The 18650-nt window shown below is 47.7% G+C and overlaps 1 protein-coding gene across 1 annotated transcript in view; it reads right to left on the bottom strand.

Annotated features, from left to right (window-relative positions):
- The window catches only part of SHD (Src homology 2 domain containing transforming protein D), a gene marked incomplete at both ends in the record, with an annotated part of 57220 nt that overhangs the window by 33496 nt on the left and 5074 nt on the right, over positions 1 to 18650 (bottom strand). The window contains 2 exons of the mRNA XM_083350336.1: positions 2750 to 2980; positions 7052 to 7181. Coding sequence (XP_083206462.1) covers positions 2750 to 2980; positions 7052 to 7181 — 361 coding nt within the window. The remainder of the gene's footprint in view (positions 1 to 2749; positions 2981 to 7051; positions 7182 to 18650) is intronic.

Below are 18650 nucleotides of genomic sequence, written 5' to 3'. Positions count from 1 at the left end.
ACAGTCCTCCTCCTCGTCTCCATAAACCCCGTTGACTTCCTTCTAGCACTGATGCTGTTACCTAGTTGGGTAATGAAATCTCTGCAAGACAACAAGCAAGCTCAGAGAGCACCCAGGACCCCACTCCTCCCCCTCCTCCTCCCCCTCCTCCCCCCTTCTAGCACCCATGTCATGAAACTGCTGCAAGAAAACCACCAAGCTGAGAGAGCAACAAGGGCTTTCCTTTCCCCGATATTAAATGCATCCCGCACCCACTTTGAGCTCTACCAAATGAGGCTGCGCTGGATAAAAAAAAAAAAGAGCTGCTGGCAGCTCCTTCAGGGAACTTCGGCCTGTTTGAAAACCCGAGACGGGATCCATTGCCTAACGGAAAAGTCTGTCTCGCCACGGCTTAACCGAAACCTGATCACTTTCCCTTGATGCCCAGTCAGCAAAGTTTCAGCTGCTTCCGGATCCACAAAGCTGTCTTTTGTTCTCTCCTGCGTCTGCAGAATCCCTCGCACTGCATGGCACGCTGGTTAAAACAGCTCAGCGCATTTTGCATCCGCACCAGAAATCAGCCATGCAATATTTCTTAGCATCCTCAGCCCACTACTAGGCTAGGGTCTATTCGCAACCGGGGTGGGCGTGAGCCCCTGCCTCTCACGGGAAAACCATCCCCACCCACCCCCTAGCACCAGGCCGCCAGCCCCGAAAGGTTGGGGAACGCTGTTTCTAAGACTCCCTTTTTGAGGGTACGCAGCTTGTCGCATCTTTGTTCATCCGGTTTTGCGTGCTGCTCGCCATCGCCGCCAGCCCAGAGTCGGGTGTGGGGGGTGAGGGGTGGCTCCATCCCTTGAGGACTTCAGTTCCCCAAATTCCCTAGCCATGGGGAATAAGTCACTTCCCCAGCCATGGGGAATTCTGGGAGCTGAAGTCCGCAGGTCTTAAAGCTTGAGAAGCACTGATTTAATTGTAAATCAATTGCCAATAGTTCCAGAGCACTACTTACTTGATTAAAATGATGAGGAGGGGAAAAAAGGAATTAGAACAGAACAGAACAGAACAGAATAGAATGCAGAATGCAGAGAATGGAAAGAATAGAATAGAATAGAATAGAATAGAATAGAATAGAATAGAATAGAATAGAATAGAATAGAATAGAATAGAATAGAATAGAATAGAATAGAATAGAATACAGAATACACAGAATGAAAAGAATAGAATAATTAGAATTAGAATAGAATATAGAAAATAGAAAATAGAAAATAGAAAATAGAAAATAGAATAGAATAGAATAGAATAGAATAGAATAGAATAGAATAGAATAGAATAGAATAGAATAGAATAGAATAGAATAGAATAGAATATGGAATGGAATGAATAAGAATAGAATAGAATAGAATAGAATAGAATAGAATAGAATAGAATAGAATAGAATAGAATAGAATAGAATAGAATAGAATAGAATAGAATATGGAATGGAATGAATAAGAATAGAATAGAATAGAATAGAATAGAATAGAATAGAATAGAATAGAATAGAATAGAATAGAATAGAATAGAATAGAATATGGAATGGAATGAATAAGAATAGAATAGAATAGAATAGAATAGAATAGAATAGAATAGAATAGAATAGAATAGAATAGAATAGAATAGAATAGAATAGAATAGAATAGAATAGAATATGGAATGGAATGAATAAGAATAGAATAGAATAGAATAGAATAGAATAGAATAGAATAGAATAGAATAGAATAGAATAGAATAGAATAGAATAGAATAGAATAGAATAGAATAGAATAACAGAGTTGAAAGGGGCCTTGGAGGTCATCTACTCCAACGCCCTGCTGAGGCAGGAAACCCTATATGCCATTTCAGACAAATCTTAAAAACTTCCAGTGTTGGAGCATTCACAACTTCTGGAGGCATTTCCTGATGGTCTAAGTCTAAGACTTTACCAAGAACTCTATATTTCTAATTGCAAATTTCTCTCTCTCTCTCTCTCTCTCTCTCTCTCTCTCTCTCTCTCTCTCTCTCTCTCTCTGCAATTTTCTAAAAAAAGGGTTGTTTTTGTAAAAAAAAATGTTTTAGTTTAATTTTACTGCAGGTGGCACAAGACCAAAGCTAACTTTTCCTGCTGCAGCGGTTTAATCTCTTCCCCTGTTTTACAAAGATGCCCATTAGGGTAGGGAGGGACGCCCACTTTGAAAAGGATGAAGCATGAGGACTAGAAGATTGCATGTTTATTTTTAAGAGAGGTCCTCTTGAAGGTGGATTTTACACTCCAGCTCCTTTCTGGGTGGTTTTTGTTCTAAGGGTAGGGATGTCCAACCGTGGCCACTTTAGGACCTGTGGACTTCAACTCCCAGAATTCCCCAGCCAGCATGGCTGGCTGGGGAATTCTGGGAGTTGAAGTCCACAAGTCTTAAAGTGGCCAACCCTGGACAACCATGTTCTAATCTAGACCATCTGGTATTTTAGGGAGGGGGGGGACAGACTGCATATTACAACTGATGCCCACTTAAATGCAAAAGAGTTTCTTTCCCTGGAAGAAAAATTCCCGAGGACTAGAAACTTAGCCGCCGCCGCCAGAGTCCACAAAGCAAAAGACCCAGGGAATCGTTTTTCATCCAACCAGCTCGTTTTTTTAAAAAAAACCCTGGCTAAGTTTCACGGCTTCTCTCCCACCCCCACCCCCCAAAAATCTCAGCATTTCTTTGAGGTCGCCACGATTGTGGTTTCCCCAGCCGGGTTGCCCACTCACCTGCAAAAGCGCGGGAAATGTGGTTCTTTTTCCACTCCCACGGCTGGTCGTATTCGTCGGCCGGGCGCTCGTCCTCCTGGGGCAGCCGGCTCTTGGGGGGCTTCTCGGCGCTTTTGCCGGCCTCGGGGTCCGCCTCGGCTTCCTTCTCCTCGTAGGGGGTGTCGTAAAGCTGCAGCCCCATCCGGGATTTCTTCCCCCGCTGCTCGTCCCGGTCGTTTTTGCGCTGGAGGTCTGCAAACCGGGGAGGAAAATTTTTAAAACTGCCGCCTTTTTTTTTTTATAAAGGAAAAGGATCTCATCGCATCGACTTACAACCGTTTGTTTAGCGGCCGCTCAAAGGATCCCGTCACACCAGGGGGACTTCGCCTTGCCACCCTCCGTTTAGCGGCCCTTGGAAGGATCCCATCACACAGGGAGACCTCGGTTTATGACTATTCATTGAGTGACCGTTCGAAGGATCCCGTCAAACAGATGGTCCTCGACTTACGCGGACCACTCATTTGTGGCGACCATTTGAAGGATCCCATTGTACAGAGGGTCCTCGACTTACGACCACTCATTTAGTGACCGTTTGAAGGATCCCATCATACAGGGGGTCCTCGACTTACGACCATTTGGTTAGTGACTGTTCGAAGGATCCCATCATACAAGGGAGTCCTCAACTTACGACTGTTTGTTTAGCGACCACTCGAAGGATCCCATCACACAAGGGGGTCCTCGACTTACCACCCTCCGTTTAGCGGCCCTTGGATGGATCCCATCATACAGGGAGACCTCGACTTATGGCTATTCATTGAGTGACCGTTCGAAGGATCCCATCATACGGGTAATCCTCGACTTACGACCGTTCGGTTAGTGACTGTTCGAAGGATCCCATCCTACAGAGGGTCCTCAACCTATGACTATTTATTTACTGACCATTTGAAGGATCCCATCCTACAGAGGGTCCTCAACTTATGACCATTCATTTAGCGACCATTTGGAGGATCCCATCATATTGGGTCCTCACGACTATTACTTCTCCACCCTCATCGCGTCCGCAGATAATCGCCCGGCCGCCTTGTTTAGGGTGACTCGCTCACTTCTCAATCAGGAGGTGAGGGAGGATCCCTTGCAAGGTCGTGCCGAGGAATTTAGTCATCATCTGTCGGATAAAATCGCTCGGATTCGGACCGGTTTGGACTCCAGCTGGGCAGAGTCAGGCGATCAGGACACGGGCGGTCTTGTCAATGTTATCTGGGAAGAGTTTGATTCTGTGACCCCTGATGAAGTGGACAGGATTATGGGGAGGCTGAGCTCCTCCACATGTTTGTTGGACCCGTGCCCTTCCTGGCTGGTTTATGCAGCTAGGGAGAGGACACGAGGCTGGCTCCAGGCGGTTATATCTGCTTCTTTGAGTGAGGGTTATTTCCCCACCGTCTTGAAGGAGGCGGTGGTGAGACCTCTCCTCAAGAAGCCTGCCCTGGACCCAGCCGTTTTGAACAACTTTCGTCCAGTCTCCAACCTTCGCTTTCTTGCGAAGGTTGTTGAGAGTGTGGTGGCGCATCAGCTCCCTCTGGTCCTGGATGAAGCGGATTATCTGGACCCTTACCAATCGGGTTTCAGGCCCGGGTACAGCACGGAGACGGCATTGGTCGCTCTGGTGAATGATCTCTGGAGGGCGCGGGATAGGGGACATTCCTCTGTCCTAGTCCTATTAGACCTCTCAGCGGCTTTCGATACCATCGACCATGGTATCTTGCTGCGGCGTCTCAGGGGATTGGGAGTGGGAGGCACAGTTCTTCAGTGGTTCTCCTCCTATCTCCTGGGACGCTCGGAGTCGGTGTTGGCAGGGGGGCAGAGATCGGCCCCTAGGTCTCTCGTTTGTGGAGTTCCTCAGGGGTCGGTTCTCTCGCCTCTCCTGTTCAACATCTATATGAAACCGCTGGGTGAGATCATTCGTGGTTTTGGAGTTGGGTATCATCAATATGCCGATGATACCCAACTTTTCTTTTCGACCCCAAACCACCCCAGTGATGCCCTCGCCGTGATGTCCCGTTGCCTGGAGGCGGTTCGGGTCTGGATGGGGAGGAACAGACTTCAGCTCAACCCTGACAAGACTGAGTGGCTGTGCATTCCGGCATCCCGGGACATTCCAAATGTTCCATCTCTTTCTATGGGGGGTGAGCTCTTGCCCCCCGTGGATAGGGCTCGCAACTTGGGAGTCCTTCTAGATTCACGGCTTACTTTGGAAGAGCATATAGTGGCCGTGACTAGGGGGGCTTTCGCCCAGGTTCGCCTGGTGCGCCAGTTGCGGCCCTATCTGAACCGGGATGCCCTGTGTACAGTCACTCATGCGCTCGTGACCTCTCGCCTTGACTACTGTAATGCTCTCTACATGGGGCTTCCCTTGAAGACCACTCGGAGGCTCCAACTGGTACAGAATGCGGCCGCGAGAGTTGTCTTGGGAGTTTCCCGGTACTCCCATGTTACACCTTTGCTCCGCGAGCTGCATTGGTTACCAGTTGTCTTTCGGGTGAGGTTCAAGGTGTTGGTTACGATCTTTAAGGCCCTATATGGCATGGGTCCGGGTTACCTCAGGGACCACCTGCTGCCGGCATCGACTCCCCTCCGCCCTGTGCGTTCCCACAGAGAGGGCCTCCTCAGGGTGCCGCCAGTCAGGGAATGTCGACTGGTGGCCCCCAGGGGGAGGGCCTTCTCTGTGGGGGCTCCGGCTTTATGGAATCAATTGCCGGTGGAGCTCCGGATGGCACCAGACCTTCGAACTTTCCGTCGGGGCCTGAAGACCCATCTGTTCGAATTAGCTGGTCTGGCCTGATGGGGGATTATGGGCTTTTAATTGTTTTTAATCTGTACTTCTGTTTTTAATTGGGCATGGATTTAATTCTTTTTAATTTTTGTATAGTGTTTCTTATGTATGCCCTGTGAACCGCCCTGAGTCCCACCAAGGAGAAGGGCGGTATATAAATCAAATAAACTATTAAACTAACTATTAAACTATTCATTTAGCGGCTATTCGAAGGAGCCCATCATACAGATTGTCCTCGACTTATGACCATTCGTTTAGTGACTGTTCAAAGTTACAACAGCAGTGGGGAAAAAAGCGACTTAGGACCACCTGCTGCATTTATGACCATTGCAGCCTCTCCAGTTTTGGTCACAGATCCAAATTCGGGCGCCGGGCCTGTATTATTTATGACGGTTACGGCGCCTGGGAATTACGTGATGGCCATTTGCAACCTTCCCAGCCAGCTTCTGAGAAGCAAAATCAATGAGGGAAAGCCGGATTTGTTTAACGACCATGTGATTCGCTTAACGACTGCAGAGATTTGCTTTTAACGACCACCACCACCACTCCGCAAAATAAGGTGGTCATAAAATCGATGACCAACCGCTTTTGGCAACCGTCCCAACTTCCAGCCGTAAAATGTAGGCCCCATTACGTTCAAGTCAAGGTATACCTATAAAATTGCCTTTACTTGTTTTAGGATAAAAGGAGAAAGATAACTTTTTCTTTCTTTCTTTCTTTCTTTCTTTCTTTCTTTCTTTCTTTCTTTCTTTCTTTCTTTCTTTCTTTCTTTCTCTCTCTCTCTCTCTCTCTCTCTTTCTTTCTTTCTTATTTTCTTTCCCTTTTTTTCCTTCTTCTGTACTTTTTCACCGTCGGTGACAGTGAGGACAATCAAGCAGCTTTGCCCCCAGAAATCGTGGGTGCTCCATCACTGGAGATTTTCAAGAAGAGACTGGACACTCACTTGTCTTGAGACGGTATAGATTCTCCTGCTTGAGTAGGGGGCTGGACTAGAAGACCTCCAAGGTCCCTTCCAGCTCTATTCTATTCTATTCTATTCTATTCTATTCTATTCTATTCTATTCTATTCTATTCTATTCTATTCTATTCTATTCTATTCTATTCTTCTAATAATAATAATAATAAAGTTGGAAGGGACCTTGGAGGTCATCTAGTCCAACCCCCTGCTCAGGCAGGAAACCCTATTCTATTCTATTCTATTCTATTCTATTCTATTCTATTCTATTCTATTCTATTCTATTCTATTCTATTCTATTCTTCTAATAATAGTAATAATAAAGTTGGAAGGGACCTTGGAGGTCATCTAGTCCAACCCCCTGCTCAGGCAGGAAACCCTATTCTATTCTATTCTGTTCTATTCTATTCTATTCTATTCTATTCTATTCTATTCTATTCTATTCTATTCTATTCTATTCTATTCTATTCTATTCTATTCTATTCTATTCTATTCTATTCTATTCTATTCTATTCTATTCTAATTTGGCTTCACTCACCAGCCACCACCTTCTGGGCATCGTAGGGCTCCATGTAACCGTTGTTTTCCAGACCAGCGTCCTCTTCAGCGTCGCCTTTCGGTTCCCGGTGAGCATCGAACGGATCGGAGTATTCGCTCTCTCCGGGGGCCTAGGGAAAGAGAAGGGCTTCGTTTCAGCAAATCATTTCAATTTAATTAATTAAGTAATTTAATGAAGTTTAATGAAGAGAAGGACGAGGGAGAACATAATAGCAGTCTTTCAGTATCTCAGGGGCTGCCCCAAAGAAGAGGCAGTCAAGCTATTCTCCAAAGTGCCTGAAGGCAGGACAAGAAGCAACGGATGGAAACTCACCAAGGAGAGAAGCAACCTAGAACTAAGGAGAAACTTCCTGACAGTCAGAACAATTAACCAGTGGAACGACTTGCCACCAGAAGCGGTGAATGCTCCAACACTGGAAGTTTTTAAGAAGAGACTGGACAGAAGAGACTGTCTTAAACGGTATAGGGTTTCCTGCCTGAGGAGGAGGTTGGACTAGATGACCTCTGTCCCCAACAACATCATCATCATTATTATTATATTATTACTACTACTACTACTACCACTACTACTACTGCTGCTGCTGCTACTACTACTACTGCTACTACTACTACTAAATGAACGGCTGTAAGTCGAGGACGACTTGTAATAGCTATATACTCTTTAAACTCTCATGTCTGTTTGATTGTTTGTAAGCTTCAATTGGGTGTAAGGATCCATCATAAAACAACAAGTTTTTGAATTGAGGTGGCTGTCCAATGTCTTCTTAAAAGCCTGCAGCAGTGGAGCACCCACAACTTCTGGAGGCAGGTTGTTCCACCAGTTAATTGTCCTCACTGTTAGGAAGTTTCTCCTTAATTCCAGGTTGTTTCTCTCCTTGATTAGTTTCGATCCGTTGCTTCTTGTCCTGCCTTCAGGGGCTTTGGAAAATAGATTGACTCCCTCTTCTTTGGGGCAGCCCCTGAGATATTGGAACACTGCTATCATGTCACCCCTGGTCCTTCTTTTCTCCAGGACTGGCCAAACCCAAATCCTGCAACCGTTCTTCGCATGTTTTAGTCTTCAGGCCTTTGATCATCTTCGTTGCTCTTCTCTGCACTTTTTCCAAAGTCTCAATATCTTTTGGATGTTACTTGTTTTGAGGTACTTTGAATGAGAGAAAGACAGACAGAGAGAGAGAAAGAGAGAGAAAGAGAAAGACAGACAGAGAGGGGGGGGGAGAGAGAGAGAACTTCCAATCAGAGTTGTAAGCACCCCCAGATAGATCCATCTAACAGAAAGAAGGAAGGCAGTAGGAAGAAAGATTGTACTTTGTACTTTGAATGAGAGAGAAAGAAAGAGAGTCAGAGAGAAAGAGACAGAGAGAGAGAGAGAGAAAGAGAGAGAGAGAGAGAGAATTTCCAATCAGAGTTGTAAGCATCCCCAGATAGATCCATCTAACTAACAGAAAGAAGGAAGGCAGTAGGAAGAAAGATCGCAACGTCGTAACTTGAGGACTACTTTTAAGGAGGCATCTCCAAGATGGGATTGCCTGTTGCTTCTTTGCCTGAGTTACTGACCTGAGCTGAACCCCCTTTGAGTCACGGGCTTATTCCAGGAACAAGTCACATCCACACCTACCAAGCAGCGCCATCACCACACCACGTCACCCTTTCCTCACCCGCCTGCTGCATCATCCCAACACGTCTAGCAAACCCACAAACTCGCAGTGGTGCAATGCTGCTTTTTTGTCCTCCAGGGCTTTCTCTTCAAAGCCTGGGTGTGTGTGTGTGTCTGTGCATCGAGCAGGATGTGTGCACCTTAGGCATCAAATCACAAAAAGCAGCTGCACAATACCGTCCCGGGGGTGTGCAGTTGTGCGGGCGTGCGTGGGAAAAGCTAGGTCAGGACGGCACCCTGCCATTTTGAACCGGAGACACAGCAGCCGATATAGAGGGGTGGGAGGCTGCCCACCCATGAACCAGCTCTAAATGGAATAGAATAGAGCCGGAAGGGACCTTGGAGGTCCTCTAGTCTAGCCCCCTGCTCAAGCAGGAGAACCTATACCGTCTCAGACAGGATGGAAACTCATCAAGGAGAGAAGCAACCTAGAAGTAAGGAGAAACTTCCTGACAGTGAGAACAATTAACCAGCGGAACAACCTGCCTCCAGCAGTTATAAATGCTCCAACACTGGAAGTTTTTAAGAAGAGATTGGACAGCCATTTGTCTGAAATGGTATATAGGGTTTCCTGCCTGAGCAGGGGGTTGGACTAGATGACCTCCAAGGTTCCTTTCCAGTTCTGTTATTCTATCCTAATAACGAAACCAACTGCTTATGCCTATGCAGAATGGCTTCCAAGAAACCCAGATGGGTGAACAGGACCTGTGGGCGAGGCAAAACTGCACGCACACACCGCTAACACGGGTAGGACACGGGTAGGGGATTCACACGGGGTGGGTGGGTGGGAACTCAGCCTTCCGGAAAGATTGTGAACTTTGCGGTCCCGGCCAAAGGGGATTGCCAGGGTGAGAGAGAGAGAGAGACTTGCGCTTCGGGCCGAGGGAATAAAACGCCGTTGAAAGCCACCCGCCCTAGCAAGGATGTGTTTTTCAATAAACTGCTTGCGGCTTCGCCTAATGACTCTGGAAGCTGTGTGTGTGTGTGTGTGTGTTTCTCACACCCCTTGCTCTCTCGGCGGAGCCTAATGGCTATGCTCTCGCCCACCTGCCCAACGGCGCATAAGATGTGCTCAAACGGTCCAGAGGAAGCCCCCAAGACCATCGTAGGACAAGGCATAATACATTCTCTCTCCAACCAGGCCATTATCTTCTCTTCTCCCCCTCATTGCTTGCGCCGACTGAGTGCTGCCCAACGGCACCCGAGGGACGGAGGGAGGGGGGGGCAGCCCAAAAAAAGCATCCTTCTTCCTTCAGTGCCCCCCCTCCTTCCCTTTGCGATCTCCCACGATCTCCCATGCATGTTCTTTTGACTGGAAAAAAAAAGAAGGGACCGCCGTCCTCTTTTCTTCTTCGAGGTAGACAACCTGGCCGTGTTGGAGGGAAGGTGTGGAAGAGGGAAACGGGGTGGTGGTGGTGGTGGGGAAACGTTGCGTGCCCCGCCAGCAAAGGTATTTCTGGCCCTGCCAGAAGCTGGCGTGGTTGTGATTTAGAAGAGAATATTTGTAGATCGGGGCAGAGCTGTGGGGTCCTCGGCGCTCCCTGAGCTGGGTGGGTTTTCTTGCAGGTGTTTGGTGACCCAACTAGGGAACATCACCAGTGTTAGAAGGGAGTCAGTGGGGGTTTGTGGAGAGGAGGAGGAGGAGGAGGAGGAGAAGGAGGAGGAGGAGGAGGAGGAGGAGGAGGAGGAGGAGGAGGAGGAGGAGGAGGAGAACAATGACTGTGGGGTGCTTGGGGCTCTCTGAACTTGGTGGTTTGCTTGCTGACATTTCATGACCCAACTAGGGAACATTATCACTGCTAAAGAGGAGTGGAGTTTAGGAAGAGGGAGGAGGAGGAGGAGGAGGAGGAGGAGGAGGAGGAGAAGGAGGAGGAGGAGGAGGAGGAGGAGAACTGTGGGGTGCTTGGTGCTCTCTGAACTTGGTGGTTTTCTTGCAGACGTTTCATGACCCAACTAGGTAACGTCATCAGTGCTAGAAGGGAGTCAGTGGAGTTTGTGGAGAGGAGGAGGAGGAGGAGGAGGAGGAGGAGGAGGAGGAGGAGGAGGAGGAGGAGAACTGTGGGGTGCTTGGTGCTCTCTGAACTTGGTGGTTTTCTTGCAGACGTTTCATGACCCAACTAGGTAACGTCATCAGTGCTAGAAGGGAGTCAGTGGAGTTTGTGGAGAGGAGGAGGAGGAGGAGGAGGAGGAGGAGGAGAACTGTGGGGTGCTTGGTGCTCTCTGAACTTGGTGGTTTTCTTGCAGACGTTTCATGACCCAACTAGGTAACGTCATCAGTGCTAGAAGGGAGTCAATGGAGTTTGTGGAGAGGAGGAGGAGGAGGAGGAGGAGGAGGAGGAGGAGGAGGAGGAGAACTGTGGGGTGCTTGGTGCTCTCTGAACTGGGTGGTTTTCTTGCAGACGTTTAATGACCCAACTAGGTAACGTCATCAGTGCTAGAAGGGAGTCAGTGGAGTTTGTGGAGAGGAGGAGGAGGAGGAGGAGGAGGAGGAGGAGGAGGAGGACTGTGGGGTCCTTAGTGCTCTCTGAGCGTAACTGTTTTCTTGCAGACGTTTCATGACCCAATTAGGTAATATCACCAGTGCTAGAAGGGAGAGGAGGAGGAGGAGGAGGAGGAGGATGACGACGATAACTGTGGGGTCTTTAGTGCTCTCTGAGTGTAACTGTTTTCCTACAGATGTTTCATCACCCAACTAGGTAACATCATCAGGGCTAGAAAGGAGTAAGCTTGGCTCTCTGATTATATACAGTGGCTTGCACTTTCAATTCAAAGAGCCTTGGTGGCGCAGTGGGCTAATGCCTCCTTAAGTAACACCAGCTGCCTGCAATTAGTGCAGGTTCGAGTCCCACCAGGCTCAAGGTTGACTCAGCCTTCCATCCTTCCGAGGTAGGTAAAATGAGGACCCAGATTGTTGGGGGCAATTAAGCTGACTTTGTAATAATGCCGCTTGGGGGGGGGGGAAAGCCCTAATAAGCAGGCATATACATAGAATGAAGGCTATTGCTAAGCACATTGCAATGCTTTAGATTGTAAGCCGCCCTGAGTTTTCGGAGAAGGGCAGGATATAAATGGGATTAAAAAAAATCAGTCAAAGAGTAAACAACAGCCTAATCAAGGCGCTACCAATGAGAAACCAACACTCTCACCAACACAGCAAGCTACTTGTATATAAACAGAGAGTCAACCCCACTGCCTTCTGGCACTGATGATGTTACCTAGGATGGTAATGAAAGGTCTTCTGCAAGGAAAGAAGCAAGGTCAGAGAGCTCCAAGGACCTCACAGTCCTCCTCCTTCTCCTCCTCCTCCTCCTCTCCACAAATCCCACTGATAATATTACCTAGTTGGGTCATAAAATGTGTGCAAGAAAGCCACCAAGCTCAGAGAATACTAAGGACTCCTCCTCCTCCTCCTCCTTCCCACAAACCCCACTCCTTTCTAGCACTGATGAGGTTACCTAGTTGGGTCATGAAACGTCTGCAAGCAAAGAAGCAAGAGAGCACTAAAGGGTCCACAATTGTCATCTCTTTTACCTGCCTTCCACTTTATATCAACAGCCTGCTTTTCATCCGTGTCAAGTACTTATTAATATATAGAATGGAATGGAATGGAATGGAATGGAATGGAATAGAATAGAATAGAATAGAATAGAATAGAATAGAATAGAATAGAATAGAATAGAATAGAATAGAATAGAATAGAATAGAATAGAATAGAATAGAATAGAATAGAATAGAATAGAATAGAATAGAATAGGAGTTTCCTGCCTGAGCAGGGGGTTGGACTAGATGACCTCCAAGGTCCCTTCCAACATCATCATCATCATCATGATTAGAATAGAATAGAATAGAATAGAATAGAATAGAATAGAATAGAATAGAATAGAATAGAATAGAATAGAATAGAATAGAATAGGGTTTCCTGCCTGAGCAGGGGGTTGGACTAGATGACCTCCAAAGTCCCTTCCAACATCATCATCATCATCATTATTATTATTATTATTATTATTATTATTATTATTATTATTATTATTATTATTATCATTATCATTATTATCATTATTAGAATAGAATAGAATAGAATAGAATAGAATAGAATAGAATAGAATAGAGCTGGAAGGGACCTTGGAGGTCTTCTAGTCCAGCCCCCTACTCAAGCAGGAGCACCTACACCATCTCAGACAAGTGGCTGTCCAGTCTCTTCTTAAAAATCTCCAGTGATGGAGCGCCCACGATTTCTGGTGGCAAGCTGTTCCTCTGGTTGATTGTCCTCACTGTCAGGAAGTTTCTCCTTAATTCCAGACTGCTTCTCTCCTTGATCCATTGTTCCCTCCGCTGCTCTGGTGAACAACCTGGCCCCCTCTGCCTTGTGGCAGCCCCTCAGATACTGGAACACGGCTATCACGTCTCCCTTATATTCCTGGAACAACAGTCCTGCAGGGTAGGTTGGTGGCTGGCAGCTGGGGAATTCTGGGAGTTGAAGTCCATACCTTTTCAAGATGTCAATGTTGAGAGAGCGTTCTAGCTTTCACACACACCCCCTCCGTTTGGGTGAGATCATTATTGCATTTATTAATATCGGCATGTGATTAATTATTTGAATTCACCCTGGCATTTCTTAGCGGGATGCTGTGATTGCTTTTGAGCCCTGACACCTTGCAACGTGCCTTTCCATTATAGTTTTAATCGGTTTGAGGGTCCGCTGGAGGCATTTTCATGGAATTAAGAAAGTAAAAGAAGCCCGGAATTTCTGTTGCTAAGTGAAACATTTGCTGAGCGAGTTTGGCCCCATTTTATCACCTTGCTTGCCACCGGTTGTTAAGTGAGTCGCTCCAGCTATTAAGTTAGCGACATGGTTGTTAAGCGGATCCGGCTTCCCCATGGACTTTGCTTGTCAGAAGGTCACCAAAGGGGAAACCGCATGACCCCGGGACACTGCGACCGTCGTTAAAGGTGAGTCAGTTGCCAAGTGTCCGAATGTTCATCAGCTGACCGACAGTCGTAAGGGTGAAAAATGGCCGTAGGTCACTTTTTCTGGGAGGTTATAACTTTGAACGGTCTCTAAACGAACCATCATGAGTCCAGAACGACCTGTACTACACCTGTTTTTGTAGTCTGAGGGAAAGCTACAGGCGTATCTCTGGTTGAGGAATTCTGCTCCATAAATCCAGATTTTTGCCCTCCAACCTAAATTCTAAGCAGGGATGAATCCTCAATTCGATCCCTTTAATACGATTTTTGACAAGGATTTGCTGGATGGAACTGCGCTTCGTCAGAATTGAAATTCAATCCTATTCATTTAATTAATGTCTTAATTAATTGAATACATCCCATTTAGACATTTGCTCTATACCAGGGGTAGGCAACCTCGGCTCTTTTATGACTCGTGGACTTCAACTCCCAGAATTCCTGAGCCAGCCATGCTGAGGGGAAAGGGAGAGGTTTCCAAGCTGAACCCTGGCTGGCTCGGGAATTCTGGGAGTTGAAGTCCACGAGTCATAAAAGAGCCAAGGTTGCCTACCCCAAACCATAAATATTTTGCACCGGATTCTGTGCGGGCTGAGGATAATGGGAGTTGGGCTCCCCAGGAGGAGAGGAAGAGCCATGAAAGGTTGGCAGCCGGTACAGAACACGCCACAATGACAGCACAAGCCATGATGACAGAACAAGCCATGATGACAGAACAAGCTATGATGTCAAAACATCACAATGAGAGAACAAGCCACGATGATAGAACAAGCCACCGTGACAGCACAAGCCACGATAAAGGTACAAGCCACCAGGACAGCAGGAGCCATGATGACAGAACAAGCCACCACGGCAGACCAAGCAATGATTTCAAAACAAGCCGCCAAGGCAGCACAAGCCAGGGTGAGAACAAGCCACCAGGACAGCACAAGCCACGATGAGAGCACGAGCCACGATGACAGCAGGACCCACGATGACAGAACAAGCCACCATGGCAGCACAAGCCATGATGAGAGCACGAGCCACGATGACAGCAGGACCCACGATGACAGAACAAGCCACCATGGCAGCACAAGCCACAATGACAGAACAAGTCCCAATAACAGAACAAGCTATAATGATGGCACAAGACCCGATGACAAAAAAAATAAAGCCAGGATGACGTCACACCCATCGTGCAAACATGGCCGAAGGTTGCCAAGCCGCGGCGGCAAGAGACCCTTTGGCACGATGACGTCCCAGCGGGTGTGACATCACCTCCCCCTTCCTTCCCCTCCCCCAGGAGGCCCAGGGCTGGACCCCAATTCGAATTCCGCCCGCTCCTATGGTTTCTTTCCGCGCCCTTTACTATCCCCACATCGAATTGCTGTTGTGTTTTTTTTCCTTCGTTTTTTTTTTTTTTGCTGGCCTGGGCTTTCCTGTGACTCCATTGTTGAGAATAGATTCATCAGACTGTATATTAAGTGGTCTGATCTATTATCGCAGGTGAATTAAGTGTCAGGAGCGAAGGGCGTGTAAACCCTGTCGATATTTTAATTAAAATCGGACGCCCGGAGGGGGTTTAAGGGGTGGCGATGGAGGAAGCTAAGTGTGAAATGCAAACACAGAGAAATAAATGGAAGATCTGCTCTGGCGCAAAGGCGACCAGCTGAAAACTGGGTCACGGAAGCAGAAATTGCCAGACATGCAGAGACGCCCCAAATTTGCCCCACGCTCCTTCTCGACGGGTGACCCTCAAATTCTCATTTTGAACATGCCCAAAGAAAGGGGGATCCATCTGGGGGGAAGGGGGGAGAAATTCAGGTAGTCCTCCGCTTACGACCACAAGAAACGAGGCCCAACATTTCGGTTGCTAAGTGAGACCCGGGTTACCTGCGATTTGCCCCGTTTTTGCCGCACCTTGCTGGCCACGGCTGCTAAGTGAATCGCTGCGGTTGTTAAGTGAGTCACACGGTTGTTAAGCGAGTCGGGCTTTCCCCGTTGACTTTGCTTAGCAGAAGATGGCAAAAGCGGATCGCGTGACCCCCCCAGGGGACACTGCGACCGTCATAAATGTGAGTCGGTGGCCAAGCCTCCGAATTTTGATCAGGTGGATCACGGGGATGCTGCAAAGGCCGTTAAGTGTGAAAAACGACACGAAGGATAGCCAGTCAGGCGAAACAAAAAAAAGCGGCTCCAAGGACCTTCCTCCTTCTCTGGAACCTTAGGGACTAGAATCTTATTTCCTTTTGAAAGGCAAGACCGTAGCTGGCTGGGGAATTCTGGAAGGGGAAGCCCATCCACCTTAAAGTTGACAAGGCTGAGAAACACCGAGAGACACGCAGCCCGTTCTTTTCTTGGGACCGTCTCTCGGGTCGGCCGAACCCAAAAGCCGCGAAATGTGGATTTGTGGGACGAGGGAGGAGGAGAATGGGTGAGAAAATCTTCGAAACGTTCGGAACGAAGACGAAAGCGGGGCTTCCCCATCACGCGTCAAGACCTCTTGAGGCTAGGTGCTCCCCAAGGGCACAAAATAACAGAACAATAAGTTTGGAAAGGGGCCTTGGAGGTCTTCTAGTCCAACCCCTGCTCGTGGGACGAAACGAGAAGCTTGAAGGCTGGGTTTTGGGGCGGAGGGAATAATCGCCTCTCCTTGATTCGGAAAATCTGAAAGCCAAGCAATTTAATCAGCTGGCGAGTTGGCACAAGACATGCGCAGGAGACCCTTTGCGCGCCTGGATCAAAGGAAAGCCTATCTGAAAGGGAACAATGCTCCGGTTTGCCTTTCATGTGGACTGGCCTCTTTGAATAAATCCCCCCTTTTTTTTAAGTGCGCCAGGAGATCTGTCTTAAAGTAAAAAATCTGTGCATGGAACTGTTAAGCTCACTGGCTGACGTGTATCAGCTTTTTTTAAAAAAAAATAATTATTCTGTTTTTGGGGAGAGGGTGTAGGTAGCTCCTCATCTTACAAGGGTCCCTACTGGGGGTTGCTTCAGAGTTAGCTTCCCCAACCCCCCCCCCCCCAAAAAAAAACAACCCACAGGAAGCAGAGAATTGCAAGGGAAGCAGTGTGAATACAATCGAGCTGTGATCTCGCTTGCAGAGTGTGACATTCTAGGTCAAGCATCAGCTTCCATCTGTGCAAAAAGATGCACACAGAGAGATGGGGGAGGGGAAGGGAGAAGGAAGGGAAGGGATAGAAGAGGAGGAAGAGAAGGGGAGAATAACAGAGGAGGGAAGAAAGAAGGAAAGGAAAGGAAAGGAAAGGAAAGGAAAGGAAAGGAAAGGAAAGGAAAGGAAAGGAAAGGAAAGGAAAGGAAAGGAAAGGAAAGGAAAGGAAAGGAAAGGAAAGGAAAGGAAAGGAAAGGAAAGGAAGGGAAAGGAAGGAGAAAAGAGGAGAGGAGAGGAGAGGAGAGGAAAGGGAAGGGAAGGGAAGGAAGGAGGAAGGGATGGGATGGGATGGAAGATGGAGAAGAGGAAAGGAGAGGAGGGAAAAAAGAAGGGAAGGGAAGGAGAGGAGAGGAAGAAGGGAAGGAAGAGAGAGAAGAAGAGGAAGAGAAGGGGAGAAGAACAGAGTAGGGAAGAGGAGAGGAGGAGAGGAGAGGAGAGGAGAGGAAAGGAAAGGAAAGGAAAGGAAAGGAAAGGAAAGGAAAGGAAAGGAAAGGAAAGGAAAGGAAAGGAAAGGAAAGAAAGGAAAGGAAAGGAAAGGAAGGAGGAAGGGATGGGATGCAGAAGAGGAAAGGGAAGGGAAGGAAAGGAAAGGAAAGGAAAGGAAAGGAAAGGGAAGGGAAGGAAAGGAAAGGAAAGGAAGGAGGAAGGGATGGGATGCAGAAGAGGAAAGGGAAGGGAAGGAAAGGAAAGAAGGAAAGGAAAGGAAAGGAAAGGGAAGGGAAGGGAAGGGAAGGGAAGGGAAGGGAAGGGAAGGAAGGGAAAAGAAGCGAAGGGAAGGAAAGGAAAGGAAAGAAAGAAAAGAAGGGAAGAGAAGGTGATGTGAGGAATCCCTTCAAGGCAATTAACACTTTTCCAAACAGCCCAGCACTTTCAGAAACGCGTCTGCCTCAAAGCGAGTCCAGGCAAGAAGAGAGAAAAAGAGAAACAGGCTTCCCTTTTCTGCAGACACATCCCTCAATACAGGGCCATTTTTCCTCCAAGCAGGGGCATCCATCAGATTGGGAGGGTGTGTGTGTGTGTGTGTGTGTGTGTGTATGAAATAAAATCAAGATGGCAGCCATGTCTGTGTAACTGAAGCCCATCCCCCCCCCGCATCTTGATTATTTTTTTGACACCCTCCAGTATTTCTCCCTCCTTAATATTTAATATTTATTAAATTTTTATACCGCTGTTCTCCCGAAGGACTCAGGGCGGTGTACAGGGCAATAAATATCAAAATGCAAATACAAAAGTTAAAAAAGAGTTAAAAAGAATTAAATAATTATGCCCAATATAATACAATACTAAAAGTGTGTTAAAACTAAATCCAACCCCAAACCCATCAGACCAGGCCAGATTGTTCAAATAAATAAGTTTTTAGATCATGTCGGAAGGAGCGAAGGTCGGGGGCCATCCGGAGCTCAACCGGCAGGCGGTTCCACAGGTCTGGCGCGCCCACAGAGAACGCTCTCCCCCTGGGGGTCACCAGTCGACATTCTCTGACCGGTGGCACCCTGAGGAGGCCCTCTCTGTGGGAACGCACAGGGCGGAGGGAAGTTGACGCCGGCCGCAGGTGTTGCCGTAGGTAATCCGGACCCATGCCATGTAGGGCTTTGTAGGTCATTACCAGCACCTTGAAACTCACCTGGAGGGCAACCGGCAGCCAATGCAGCTCGCGGAGCAGAGGTGTAACATGGGAGTATCGGGAGACCCCCACCACCACTCGCGCGGCTGCATTCTGCACCAGTTGAAGCCTCCGGGTGGTCCTCAAGGGCAGCCCCATGTAGAGAGCGTTGCAGTAGTCTAAATGGGAGGTCACGAGCGCAT

Source organism: Vipera ursinii (assembly GCF_947247035.1).
Source record: "Vipera ursinii genome assembly, chromosome: 1".
In the NCBI taxonomy this organism is placed as follows: Eukaryota; Metazoa; Chordata; class Lepidosauria; order Squamata; family Viperidae; genus Vipera; species Vipera ursinii.
The sequence above is the reverse complement of the archived record's forward strand: the minus strand, read 5'-3'. Positions and strand labels throughout refer to the sequence as shown.